Genomic DNA, 13,779 nt, shown 5'->3' on the forward strand with positions numbered 1-13,779 from the left:
AAGAGCAAGGAGGAGAAGAGAAGATAAAGAAAATGGAGGAGAGAAAGGCAAATGAGGGAAAGAGAGGAAGGGGTTAGAGCATAATGGGGATGAAAATACAGGAAAGCAAGAGAATAGAGTAGAAAGGAGAACAGAGGAGAGAAAAAAAAAGCAAGGCAGATAATATGGAGAGGAGAGAAGGCGAGCGGAGCAGAGGGGAGAGGAGGCACACAGCTCTCTCTATGCAATATCTGTTAGTATGGATATGGGCTTAGAGCAGGCTTTCATCAAGGTCCTACCAATATCTCACACACCACACACACACGCACGCAGGCACGCACGCGCGTGCGCACACACACACACACAAATGGTGGTTGTATTAATGCATCATGGCATCATCTCAAGGCCACCCTTGACATGCAATTAACCAAGTTCACACACCATGCTATGTGTGCATGTGTGTGTGTTTGTTTGTGTGTGTATTTATGTGCGTGTGTGTGTGTGTGTGTGTGTGCGTGCGTGCGTGCGTGCGTGTGTGCGTGCGTGCGTGCGTGTGTGTCAGTGGGGGTTGATCTCTCAGGGATCAAATTAATCCAGATCAGACACAACACCTCTGGAAAAACCCACACAGGTGAGACAGAGAGAGAGAGGGGGAGGTTGAGATGAAGGGTGTGTGCCAGTGAGAGAGAGAGAGACAGAAAGTGAGAAAGAGGTGAGAAAGAGAGAGGGGGTGAGAGGAAAGAGGGAGAGAAAGTCACTTCTCTGCCCTTATTGAGGATACCAGCAGGTTCTACGAGCATATGACTTCATATGAGGCATACAATTGGCCCATTATCAGCTCCGGTGTGAGAGGCATCAGAATAGGGACTTCACAATTGGTGCAGAAATCATCCGCTTCCCACAAATGAATTCGCTAGGCAAGCAAACGATTTTTGCATTTTTCTAAGGCTGTTCGTGGTTACCTTTCACTGATTCTGCTTGTCTAGAGTTGGCTAGGTCTCATACTGGCATCGTTGCTATTAACACGTCCTGTTGAGTCACTGAGGTTCTAAAGGGAGGAAAGTGACCTTCAAGTGGGAGGCTGCCGGCTTTAGTAAGTAGGCTTTAGAGCGGAAAGTTGTCTTCAAAAAGGCACTTATTATGTGTATTTCTGCTTCTTTCAGAAAATACGAGACAACCTTGAAACACAGATGAACAGGCATGGGCACACACACATATGAATGCACGCCAACACACACACACAAACACAGATTGACACTAACAGAACCATGGCAGCGTGTGGCGCTATGAATCATGGGGAACGGGACAGAAGTGAGAGTGGAATTAGTCTGACAGCTGCAAAATGTGTGTGTGTGTGTGTGTGTGTGTGTGTGTGTGTGTGTGTGTGTGTGTGTGTGTGTGTGTGTGTTTGTTAAGTGTGTGCATGTGTGTGTGTGTGATGACATTTTGCTGCTCTGTGTCAGGTCTAAATGTAGTCAGGGGTCGACTGCTCTTTTTTCCCCCGGTGTTTAAATAGCTCTGGAATTTTCTTCACTGAAACTTTAGGTGGAAGAACCTTTATAGCACTACACAGCTAGATCACGCACACAAACAAACACATTGTTATTTCCCCCCAAACTTGCACAAAAAACGTTTTGTGCCGTTACATATTCAGTCACACCCACTCCCTTACAGCAACAGAACTTGCAGCTCCAAAACAATAACAAAAACACCCATACAAACTATACATGAGCCAATACGCGTGTGCGTGTGTGTGTGAGCGTGTATGCGTGTGTGTGTGAGCGTGTATGTGTGCACACTCAATATCTGCTGAGAGAAGAGGGTGGAGGAGGAGAGGAAAAATGGAGGGGGGGAGAGATGACAGGCGGAGACAAGGAGGAGTTGGAGGAGGGCAGGAAAAGAAGCAGAGGAGGGGAGGAAAGGAGAAGAGAGGAAAGGTGGAGAGGAGGAGGAGAGAGGCAGGTGATGAGAGGTGAGGGAGTTAGAGGTGAGGAGATGGAGCGTTGAGGGGAGGAAGGGAGATGGGGAGGAGAGATTAGGGAGAAATAGCAAGAGAGAAGAGGAAGGATGTGTTTTTTCATCTGAAATCCTTATTGAACTTTTTCATTTTCCTTTTTCTCCCGTCGACACATTTCCCATCTCCCCTGCAATCTGAACCACCAAGGCCGCCTTACAGGCTGAGTGCCCTGAGTGCCTGTTTATGTGTGTGTGTGTGTGTGTGTGTGTGTGTGTGTGTGTGCGTGTGTGTGTGTGTGTGTGTGTGTGTGTGTGTGTGTGTTCCCTTTCCATTCTGTGTGCCTTTCTGTGAGTTGTGTGAGCCAGTGTATGCACATAATTGTAAGGACGGACGAAATGCCTGCCCCAGCTCTATACTTGTCTAACTGAATACTTCTCTAGATAAATTCCTGTCTCGCTGTGTCTATCACATGACTGCTGAAAAAACTAGGCAGATAACTGTTGTTTAAGTTCTTGATAAGACTTTTATCATAACAACATAGGTATAATACTAATAATAGATTCAAGATGATGGTACTGGCATACAAGGCAGTCGATGGAACTGCCCCTGCCTACCTCCAAGCATTAGTAAAGCCACACACCCCAGCTCGATCCCTCCGCTCAACTACCTCAGCTGGACGTCTGGTACCGCCATCGCTAAGAGCAAGCAAAGGTCGATCAGCAAAGTCACAACTTTTCTCTGTTTTGGGACCTCAGTAGTGGAACGAGCTCCCTACCGATGTCAGGACCGCAGAGTCGCTCACCAGCTTCCGCAAAAGACTCAAAACTCACCTGTTCAGAGTTCATCTCGACTCTGCATAGAAACCAATGCCTGGCACTTGTACATTGCACTTATTCAAGGTACTTAATTGTGTAGCATCTACAGTAGCTGCTATCGCTGCTTTACACGGGGAATGGGTTAGCCTAGCGATTGTAATACTTGCACTTGGTTCTATGAACGTCTTTACTGTACCGACAGCGATATATTGTTTCACTTCTTATGACAAATGTACTTATTGTAACAAATGCACTTATTGTAAGTCACTTTGGATAAAAGCGTCTGCTAAATGCCCTAAATGTAAATGTAAATAATACGTTAACCGCATGATACTCATAATCAGTCTGTGTATATTTTTTAAGATTCATGTTTGATCTTGTGTTTTTGCATTGGTTACAAACTTCTGACACTTCCATCCTAATATAAACGTGCGCTTCGAGGCTGATTAGCGGTATGCTGATGCTCCCTTCGCGCCAGCCCGAAGATTGATCCCTTTGTTGCTTTTTAATCAAGATATCTTTTGCTGCGGTCACACATTACAACCATGGCCATGCTTTCGTCACACATGCACTCAACCCCGAGCCAAGCTGAGGATGTGTTCATTCATGCAGTATTGTACAGCGCTTATATAAGCAATAAAAAGTGTCCACCCGATGTTTTGTCTGTCGTTGTCAGACAGAAGATGTCTTCAACACGTGCGTTAATTTGTGTCAGTCAACTGAAGCATTTGGTTGTTCTGTATTTCGGTGACGTCATTTTGAGTTCACAAAACAGCTCCTAAAACGTGGCGGTGGTCACGTGAGAGCAGTGCACGAGTGTGCGTGTGTGGGGACTAGGATTCGACTCGGGCAGTTACAGAGCTCGAAGTGTACAATTCAGTAGAAGCCAAGATGGTGGCTAGCTATAGCTTCCAGAGTGGAGGCTAATCGCCAAACACACCTCTGCCTCGCTTTCTGCAGTCCCTTCCCCGTACACCATATTAATGTTAGTCCTGGGCCATCATACCAATGTTTGTCCTGGTCCATCATAGTAATGTTTTTCTTGTCCTGGCCATCATATTAATGTTAGTCCTGGCCACCATAGTAATGTTTGTCCTGGCCATCATAGTAATGTTTGTCTTGGGCCATCATAGGAACGTTAGTCCTGGCCACCATAGTAATGTTTGTGCTGGTCTATCAGAGTAAAGTTTGTCCTGGGCCATAATAGTAATGTTTGTCCCAGCATAGTAATGTTTGTCCTGTTCTGGGCCATCATAGTAGTGTTTGTCCTTGGCCATTATAGTAATGTTTGTCCTGGCCATCATAGTAATGTTAGTCCTGGGTCATCATAGTAATGTTTGTCTTGGGCCATCATATTAATGTTAGTCCTGGGCCATCATAGTAATGTTTGTCCTGGGCCATCATAGTAATGTTTGTCTTGGGCCATCATAGTAATGTTTGTCTTGGGCCCTTATAGTAATGTTTGTCCTGGGCCACAGGGGCGTAGGAATGAGTTTAACATTGGGGGGGACACATATCGGAAACCTGACAGATCCGGTATAATTTTTAGGTGGGACAAATGCGCCTGTCTCCGATATTGGAGGGGACACATCCCCTCCGTCCCCCCCGGTTCCTACGCCCTTGCTGGGCCATCATATTAATGTTTGTCCTGCGGATCACAGTAATGTTAGTCCTGGGCCATCATAGTAATGTTTGTCCTGGTCACCATAGTAATGTCTGTCTTGGGCCACCATAGTAATGTTTGTCCTGGCCATCATAGTAATGTTTGGGAGAACCATCATAGTAGTGTTTGTCCTGGTCACCATAGTAATGTTTGTCCTGGCCACCATAGTAATGTTTGGGAGAAACATCATAGTAATGTTTGGGAGAACTATCATAGTAGTGTTTGTCCTGGCAGCTATTTTGGCCACGTATCGTTAAGCCTCCTGATTCTCTACTGTTCTGTGTTCCTTAGCTCTAGAACGGATCGTATTTTGATGGAGCTGTGTTCCTGTGAATTGTGGTTAGTATAACAATGAATGTTTCAATGTTACCCACCACCTGTTTAAAGACAGAGCTGGAAACATGCATTTTAAAGCCCTTTTGTATCATCATATGTACAATAGGTCAGAGCTTAGCTGAGGGTCGGCTTAGCTCAGGAGGTAGAGCAGTTGCCTTGTAACTGAAAGGTCGCTAGTTCAATCCACAGCTCTTCCTAGCTGATTGTTGATGTGTCCCTGAGCAAGACACTTAACCCTAACTGCTCCTGACGAGCTGGCTGTCGCCTTGCACGGTTGACTCTGCCGTCGGTGTGTCAATGTGTATATTAACCGATGTAAGTCGCTTTGGATAAAAGCATCTGCTAAATGCCCTAATTGTAGCTTCACTCATAATAATTTAGCAAAACGTCTGTAAAACAGGGAAAGGGCTCACACTAGCTGGCTAACCAACGGTCAAAAAACACGAAAGTAATGACCAATATAAAAACATTACGAACAAATGAGAATGCAAACACAACCACAGCAACAACACAGCAACAAGAAAATTGTTTCTAGCTCAGTCCACTGGTGTCCACTCCACTCTCTATGGAGAACAGGGGAAGATACACACATACATTACACATACATGCATATACTCGCATAGAGTGAGAATTGAACAGCCTTTTGTGTCCTTCTGAAAACAAAATATATTAATGTGTAAACAAACAAACACGCACAGATATATAGAAGGAGAAGGGAGAGGCAGAGAGAGACAGAGAGGCCGAGCGAGAGACCGAGAGACCAAGAGGCAGAGAGGCAGAGAAAGAGAGAACTAATAACTAGAGAAGATCCGGTGGGAAAATAGATTGTGTGAGGACACAATCACTGACGCACACACACACATGCACACACACACACAAATACTGAAAGATGAATTGTGTGCGTGCGTGCATGTGTGTTTGTGTGTGTGTGTGCGTGCGTGTGTAAGAATAGATGTTTAGTATAGAGATTCAAACGTAATCCCTTGCTCTATTAAAATCAACCGGCAGTGGATTTAATACCAGGTATGTGTTTGTGTGTGCTTGTGTAGCTCGGTCAAACATTTTCCCAAGAGAGTTATGGTAGTTTGGTGTGTGTGTGTGTAGGCGCGTGTGTGGTTGTAGGGTGTTGAGTGTATTAGGAGGAGCGCTTGTTTAATCCTCTTGGTAAAGCTGCTTTCTTCTCGTTCTAAGAAAGGAGATTAGCTGCTAATAGAGTAGCTTTATCCTCTACTGGCTAAACAACAACAAACAATAACAAATAACAACAAAGAAACAATAGCCCAAACAAAGAGATAACTATGACCGCAGCTGTGTGTTGTCTGCAAGCCTGTGTGTGTGTGTGTGTGTGTGTGTGTGTGTGTGTATGTGTGTGTGTGTGTGTGTGTGTGTGTGTGTGTGTGTGTGTGTCTCTGTGTGTGTGTGTGTGTGTGTGTGTGTGCACTGCACTGAAAATGGAATTACAGCAACACTTGGAGTGGACATGATCTATAGCTAGTCGTCAGTTGGTCTACAGTGAGTCTACGTTATAACTTCAGTTGGCCTACAGTTGTTCTTCAGTTAGTCTACAGTTGATCTACGGTTAGTCAGCTGGTCTACAGATACCCGACAGTTTTGGTCACCCGTTGGTCCAGGGTTAGTGGACAGTCGCTCACTAGATCTCAGATGTTCTGCAGTAGGCCTACAGTTGGTCTGCAGTGGGTCTACAGTTGCTCTACAGTAGAACTTCAGTTGGATAACAGTGGGGTACAGTTGATCTTCAGATAGTCTAGAGTTAGTGTACAGTGGGTTTACAATTGATCTACCCAGTTAGTCTACACTTAGTATACAGTAGGTCTAGAGTTATTCCACAGCTGGTCTTCACCAGATCTACAGTGAGTCCACAGTTGGTTTACAGTTGGTCAACAGTTGGTCTACAGATGGTTCACATTTGGAATACAGTTGGTCTACAGTTGGTTTGCAGTTAGACTACAGTTGGCATACAGTTGGTTAACAATTTAACTACAGTGGGTCTGCAGTTGGTCTTCAGTTGGTCTACAGTTGTTCTACAGTTGGTCAACAGCTAGTCTACAGGTGGTCTACAGTTGGTCTACAGTTGGTACAGTTACTCTACAGGCGGTCTTCAGTGGGTGTACGGTTGGTCTTCAGTTCTACACTTGGAGCTACAGTAGGAGAAGTCCTGTGTTAGAGGCTCATACCTCCCTCCTTGTGGTGTGCTTGTTCGGTCGTGATGAGGCATCTGTTTCATCACGACCAGCATGGCGTCTACATGCCGCCTGCCACTGTGAACACGACCCGCTCTCTGTCCTCTCTCACTGGCTGACACATGGACAACCCAGAGGCTGTCAAGAGCACAGGCCGTAAATAGGTGGCTCTCTCTCTCTGTTTCTGATTGTCTTTCGCACTCCCCTGCCCTCTGTTTCTGGTCTCTTCTCTGCCTCCCCTTTTCCTCTCTCCCTTTCTTTTTCTCACATTCTCTTCTCCTCCCTGCTCACTCAATCTCTTCCCTTACAATATCGTCTCTCTCTCTCCGGGGATGTGTCTCTCCCGCTTCCTCTCTCTCTCTCACGCTGTGTCTGTGCCCCTTCCCTTGTATGTTTTGTTCCAATAAATCGTATTGTTTTTTTCAATTATTTTTCTTTGCATACCTCCTTTCACTTATTTCACGTATCTTATCTCTCCATACATTGCATTTCCTTCTCTTTCTACCGTTTGTAATCCCTCCTTTATTTTCTTCCATACTCGCTCCTTCACCTCCTTCACCCTGCTCTTCCATTGTTTTGTTTACCTCCCTCTCTATCTCTCTTTCTGGGGTTATCACTCCCTGATTCCCTCTCTCTGTTTCCAATGTTCTCTTTTCCTCTCTCACCTCTCCCTCTGTTTCCCTCGTACCTTTATCCTCGTTTTACCCGGCTCTCTATAAACTGGATTGATGGCTCAATCCTACACGTATCAAGGTGAGAATTACAATTTTCTATAGCGCATACGCACATACTTAGACACACACAAAAAATGAACTGACAAACGTAAAAATGCACAGACACAAGCACACAAAAACGCACATACACAGACCCACACACAAATGCACAGATATGCATGCACACACCAAAATGAAAAGGACATGGCCAGGACAAAAGGACTCACACACCCAAACACACACCCACACACAGACTCCTAACTTAACTCATCTGTGGTGTGTGCCTGTGTGGAGCCGAGGGTTGTGTAGCGTGACAGAGTGAGGCAGGTCTTGTCACTGACAGTTCATTCACAATAAATGTATGTCATTTACAGCGAATACAGACGCATACACACACACACACATGCCTGCACACACACGCACATACACACACGCACACACACATATACACACACATGTAACGTTATGCTTTACACGTTGTAGACTATGGGAGAAAAGGAATTGGTGACAAGATGAATGCTAGTTGCTGTTTATGTCAGTGTGTGTGTGTGTGTGTGTGTGTGTGTGTGTGTGTGTGGTAAATGTTTATCACTTTCAATGTTTTTTTACACACACATACACACATTCACACACAAACACACACTCCATCATGATTTATTGATTCAGTTTTAATAAGATGATGTCATCCCTCAGGGTAGAATAATCACCTGCATTTTCCCTTGCTACCTAAGTGTGTGTATGTGTGTGTGTGTAAATGTGTGTGTGTGTGTGTGTGTGTGTGTGTGTGTATATGTACCTGTGTGTTTGTGTGTGTGTGTGTGGCTGTTCAGCCGGTGTGTACTCGGATCCTTTTTTAGTCAAAGATGCTTGATTATGCTGCATCCTCCATCTTAAAGAAAATCTTGTTTATGCTGATTCCAGCCTTTTTCGCTCATCTGAATCATTTAAAACACAGGTGTTCATGCAGTAACACTGGGTGCCCATATTCTGTCAGCCTGTAGAATGTGAACAAACCCAAGGACACACACTGAAGCCACCTTAATAGTCCCTTTAAAACCCTTCAAGAAATATGCTAGATGCATTAACAGTTTTCCTGTGGTTTAAAAAGCTGCACGAATTGATTTCTGTCCACTAGAGGGCAGTCACCCCAAAGGACTTTAATAAAAAGACTCACGACTTTGCGTTGTCATGTTATACTTCTCTAACAAATGAAGTTAACAAATAGTGATTGGACACTCAGAGTGTAGTGTCAGTTTGCTTTGGTGTGGAGAATGATGTTTTTGAAAATTAAATATTATGTTTGTGTGAAAGGTATAACAAAGAATGTAAAGTTAATATATAGATTGTTATGATTGGGTGAATGCTATATAGAATGGGATCTTACAATATATATAATTGTATGGTTGTGTGATTGTTATAATAAAGAATACTATGTTTATGTGCATTATATAACATAGAATATGTTGCACATCATGTGTGTGCATATTCTTAAAGAGAATATGATGTTTCTGCAAATGATAAAAGATAGAATATTATGTTTGAATGAATGTTATTATATGGAATGGGATGTTCAGGAAATTGTTAGATTAGAATATGATGTTTTAATATAGAATGTGAATATGTGTGAATGCAATAATGTCTACCTTACTATATTTAATATATTATTATCATTATATAATATAAAATCTATTTTATATTATAGAATATTATGTCTGTGTGATATAATATAGAATTTAATGTTAGTGTCTGTTATAATAAACAATATTACGCTTGTGTGAATGTTATAATACAAAATATTACGTTTGTGTGAATGTTATAATATAGAATGGTATGATGTATAAATGCTTAACCAAAGAATGTGACTTTATAATATAGAATGCTGTGTTGTTGTTTTTTTAATGTAATAATATATATGTGATGATCTTTTTGTTACAGGATATGATTTGTGTGCGTCTGTAACGGGGGTGTAAAGGCGTGGGTGCATTCGGCTGGTTTGTCGATCTATAGTCACATCTGCATGTTAAATAATGAGTGTAAGCATTGTTATTACTGTTGTCGTTTGGTTTTTATACTCCCGGGGCGCTCGGAACCACTGCCCTGAAAAAACTAATTTCCTCGTCTCCTTGTTGGGAAAATCTTGATAGAGAGAGTGAGAGAGAGTGAGAGAGAGAGAGAGAGAGAGAGAGAGAGAGAGAGAGAGAGAGAGAGAGAGAGAGAGAGAGAGTAAGACAGCGATTGAGAGGGCGAGTGAGAGAGAGCGAGAAATAGAGGAAAACAACAATAGCTGAATTTTAACAGTGAAATGAAATATTCCAATGGCCTTGTTTGTGTGTGTCTGTCGGTATGGGTGTTTGTGTATCTGTGTGTATGTGTGCGAGTGTGTTTGCATGTGTGCACGTGTGCGCATCTGTATGTGTCTGTTTGTGCGGTGATACACAATGCTAGCATAGCGATTGGAGCATCGATCTTGTATTCTTGTGAGAGGAGGGAGCGTAACGGAGAAAGCAAGGTAAAGAGAGAGAGAGAGAGAGCGAGAGATAGGGAGAGGGGGAGAGAGAGAGAGAGAGAGAGAGAGAGAGAGAGAGAGAACAGGTGACAACAAGCAATAAGATATATCAAGCAATCAAAGAGGAACCAACAATTTTCAGGGGAGAGAGATCCCATAGAGAAGGCAGAATAGGAAATAATGCAGGAATAAGGAAATGAAGAGATGGAGAGAGAAGGCAAATTAGGATGACACCGGGCAACAAACTGATGGATGCAAAGAAATGAAGTGAGGGAGAGAATAAAATGCTTGATGAAAGAGTTTGTGTCTGGTGTGAGAGAGAGTTAGACAGAGAGAGAGACAGTGAGAGACAGAGAGGGAGCGAGAAAGAGAGTGGGTGAGAGAAAGAGAGAGTGTGACTGAAACAGTTCAGTGTTATGGTCGCAGGTGTGTTTCTGTATTAAATTAAGGCGGTGGTGTGTGTTTGTCTGTGTGTGCGTGATTCTGTCCGTCCTAGTGTGCATATTTGTAGTGAGTGTGTTTATATTACTCTGCTTTTTTTATCCAGCAAGCATTAATGGCAAGTAAGCACTCACACACACACACACACATACACACACACAACACACACACACACACACACACACACACACACACACACACACACACACACACACACACACACACACACACATATGCACGCCTGCGGTTGGCGCGATTTGGCGACAGGCCTCAGATGATGGATCTTATATTATGGGAATATTTACCACTTGACCTCAGTGGTTGAAGCAGCTGACGTTTGTTCAGAACACTGCTGACTATGAGTCCATTCTTGAACTTAACAGCGTTTAATGTTTAACAATGAGGGGCTGTCCAGCACAACCACACCTCGCCCTTACTGCTTCAACAGGGCTATAACCCGTTCCCTTACATATGTTTTGCGTGAAAATGGATTGAAACCTGTCTGCTCTGTGTTCTCTGCTGCCTTCATACAATATGATTATTTTCATTTTTCGGGTCCCGTTAGTAATTTCGATGGTGACAGAGGTTTAAGTGAAGCTCGGAGATAAATCCCTGAAATCATTGTGTTCAATTCAATTTTTTTGACACATTACATTCACTTCTTCAACATCATTTGACGTGCATTTCACCTGGTAAAATTATTTATTAAAAGCATCTATTAAAAAACTCAAACCCAAAATTGTATAACTTTTATGAGTATTCAATTACAATTAGGGCATTTAGTAGACCCTTTTATCCAAAGCGACTTACATCGGTTAATACACACATTGACACACCGACGGCAGAGTCAACCATGCAAGGCGACGGCCAGCTCTTGGATCGAACTAGCAACCTTTCGGTTACAAGACAACTGTTGTACTTCCTGAGCTAATCCGACCCCTGGATTCAAAGTCATATTTTCTATTATATGGTGAAGGAACAGTCATCTGCTAACCAGTACAATAATTAGGGCTTATTTCACCAGTGGGTTCACCCTGAGCAAGACACTCTGAATTCACAGAAAACAGGTGAGCCCGTTAACTAATTAGGAGATTATCATTTACACTAATGACAAACTGATTGCTGGAATAAGGGCGCGCACAAACACAGACACACACACATGCACATACACGCATACACACATGCACACACACACACACACACACACACACACACACAGATACACACACATGCATGCACACAGACACGCACATGCACACACACAGACACACACTCATGTATGCACAAACACACACACACACACACACACACACACACACACACACACAATCTCCTAAGAGATCCGATGCAACGTAGATTCTGTTCACACTGTTCTAAAAAGAGAATCGTATGGATTTCAGATCAAGTAAAAAGAACAACGTTAATCAGATTTAGTCCGATCCAGACTGTGAGGTGAACAAGACAGGATGTGATCCCGGTTCTCTGCTACAGCTGTAGAACATTGAAGAGGAGGACACGTCACCACTTCACCTCCATCACCTCCATCTACTGTCAAGCGTTCCTATCCCAGGCTGGCTCCCTCTCTGCCCTCGTACATATGACAGCTCTCAGCTTCACATTTCACACAGCCGGGGGCCGGTATTCTTGGACTTTGTATTCTAGCAGATAATTTTTCAAATGAATTGGGTTGATTAATAGCGTGTGCCGGTGAGTCCTAAAATAGTTTAATGGTCACTGCACAACCGAGAAGAACCAGCAAGAATAGAGTAGAAAGAATAAAGAGTAGAAAGGTGACTTTTCATTCAAAGCATATTCTTAGCAGAAACTAACAGGACTCAATAGAGTAGAATATACTGGGTTTACTGCATTGATATATACAATATATACTTTGGAAATTGATTGATCTCAATCAATCAAATACACACCGTCCATAATACACAAAACCCTTAATATGCCTTAAAAAGACATGTTTACCCACACCCACCTCAACTAAAGACACACACATACACACACACACACCTCACCGAAACACACACACACACACACACACACACACACACACACACACACACACACACACACACACACACACACACACACACACACCTTACCGTAACCCCCCCCCCCCCACACACACACACACACACACAAACATACACACACAGATACACACACACAACTTACCGTAACCCCCCCCCCCCCCCACACACACACACACAAACACACACACACACACACAAACACCTACTGGCAACGCTAACGTGATTAGAAAGAAACAAGTATCAGCCTGGCAGCTGAAATTGTGCTCCCCTCCCTCCCTCACCCCCCTCACCCCGCCACGCGCCTCGCCGCCCGGCGGCAGCTCGAGGCTGACAGAGCGAGCTCTCACTTGACGGAACGCTACTGGTGTGCAGTTTGCACTTGTCCCCGTGGCGGGGCTTTCAGCTCCCCACGTCTGTTTTGATTACAGTTGAAATTCACACAGCGGTTCCTTCTGCGGCTGAACACAACTAAAGTGAAAACGACGCTCCCAGATTCGTATTCAGACCCAGAGAGAAGTAACTGTTGTGGTAGAAGAGTCAAAGTCACGGTAGCCTATTGGCATGCTATGCCCCCTCAACCCCGTTAAGTGACGTTTAATGGATCAGATCTTCGATCGAAATGTGTCGTTTTCAGCCTAAGAACCGTAAACTCCATGATGAGCTCGATTCAAGCGTTGTATTCTTATTAACTAAACGAATTAGTTTGGGTGGTTGTATTGAACTTCTGAGGGAGGAAGAGTGCGCCACAGAAAAAAAGCGATGTGTGTGAGGGGCATAGGCAATACTTTACCTGGATGCGGTGTGGTTCACCTCCGAATACGGTACCGTGCTCCGGCAGTTTCTTTCGGCTCAACACCAACAGATAAGCCAGCGCTCCCAACCATACCAGCACCACCACAGCCACGGCCAGTTTCCGAAAAAATCGTTTCATTTTGCCAAGAGGAGTGAACCCGGGCGGCGGGCGCATAGTCTAACCTATTCCCTATATCTCCACGTTAGGAATATCGGAGGAATTGCATTTCTGTCCAAAAGTCGGTCCGTTTGTCATGGTGTGCTATCTTAATTTCCTCTTTTGTTATCCGCGAGATTATATCCCATTCCGGCTGAGCAGCACGTGAGGGCGAAC

The 13,779-nt window shown here is 43.9% G+C and overlaps 1 protein-coding gene across 1 annotated transcript in view; it reads right to left on the bottom strand.

The window, feature by feature from the left end:
* Positions 1–13,620, bottom strand: part of galnt14 (UDP-N-acetyl-alpha-D-galactosamine:polypeptide N-acetylgalactosaminyltransferase 14 (GalNAc-T14)) — a gene marked incomplete at both ends in the record, with an annotated part of 102,902 nt that extends 89,282 nt beyond the window's left edge. Inside the window, 1 exon segment of the mRNA XM_079754130.1 lies at positions 13,444–13,620. Coding sequence (XP_079610256.1) covers positions 13,444–13,620 — 177 coding nt within the window.
* Between the last annotated feature and the right edge of the window lie 159 nt (positions 13,621–13,779).

This window comes from Pollachius pollachius (genome assembly GCF_949987615.1).
Source record: "Pollachius pollachius genome assembly, chromosome: 16".
In the NCBI taxonomy this organism is placed as follows: domain Eukaryota; kingdom Metazoa; phylum Chordata; class Actinopteri; order Gadiformes; family Gadidae; genus Pollachius; species Pollachius pollachius.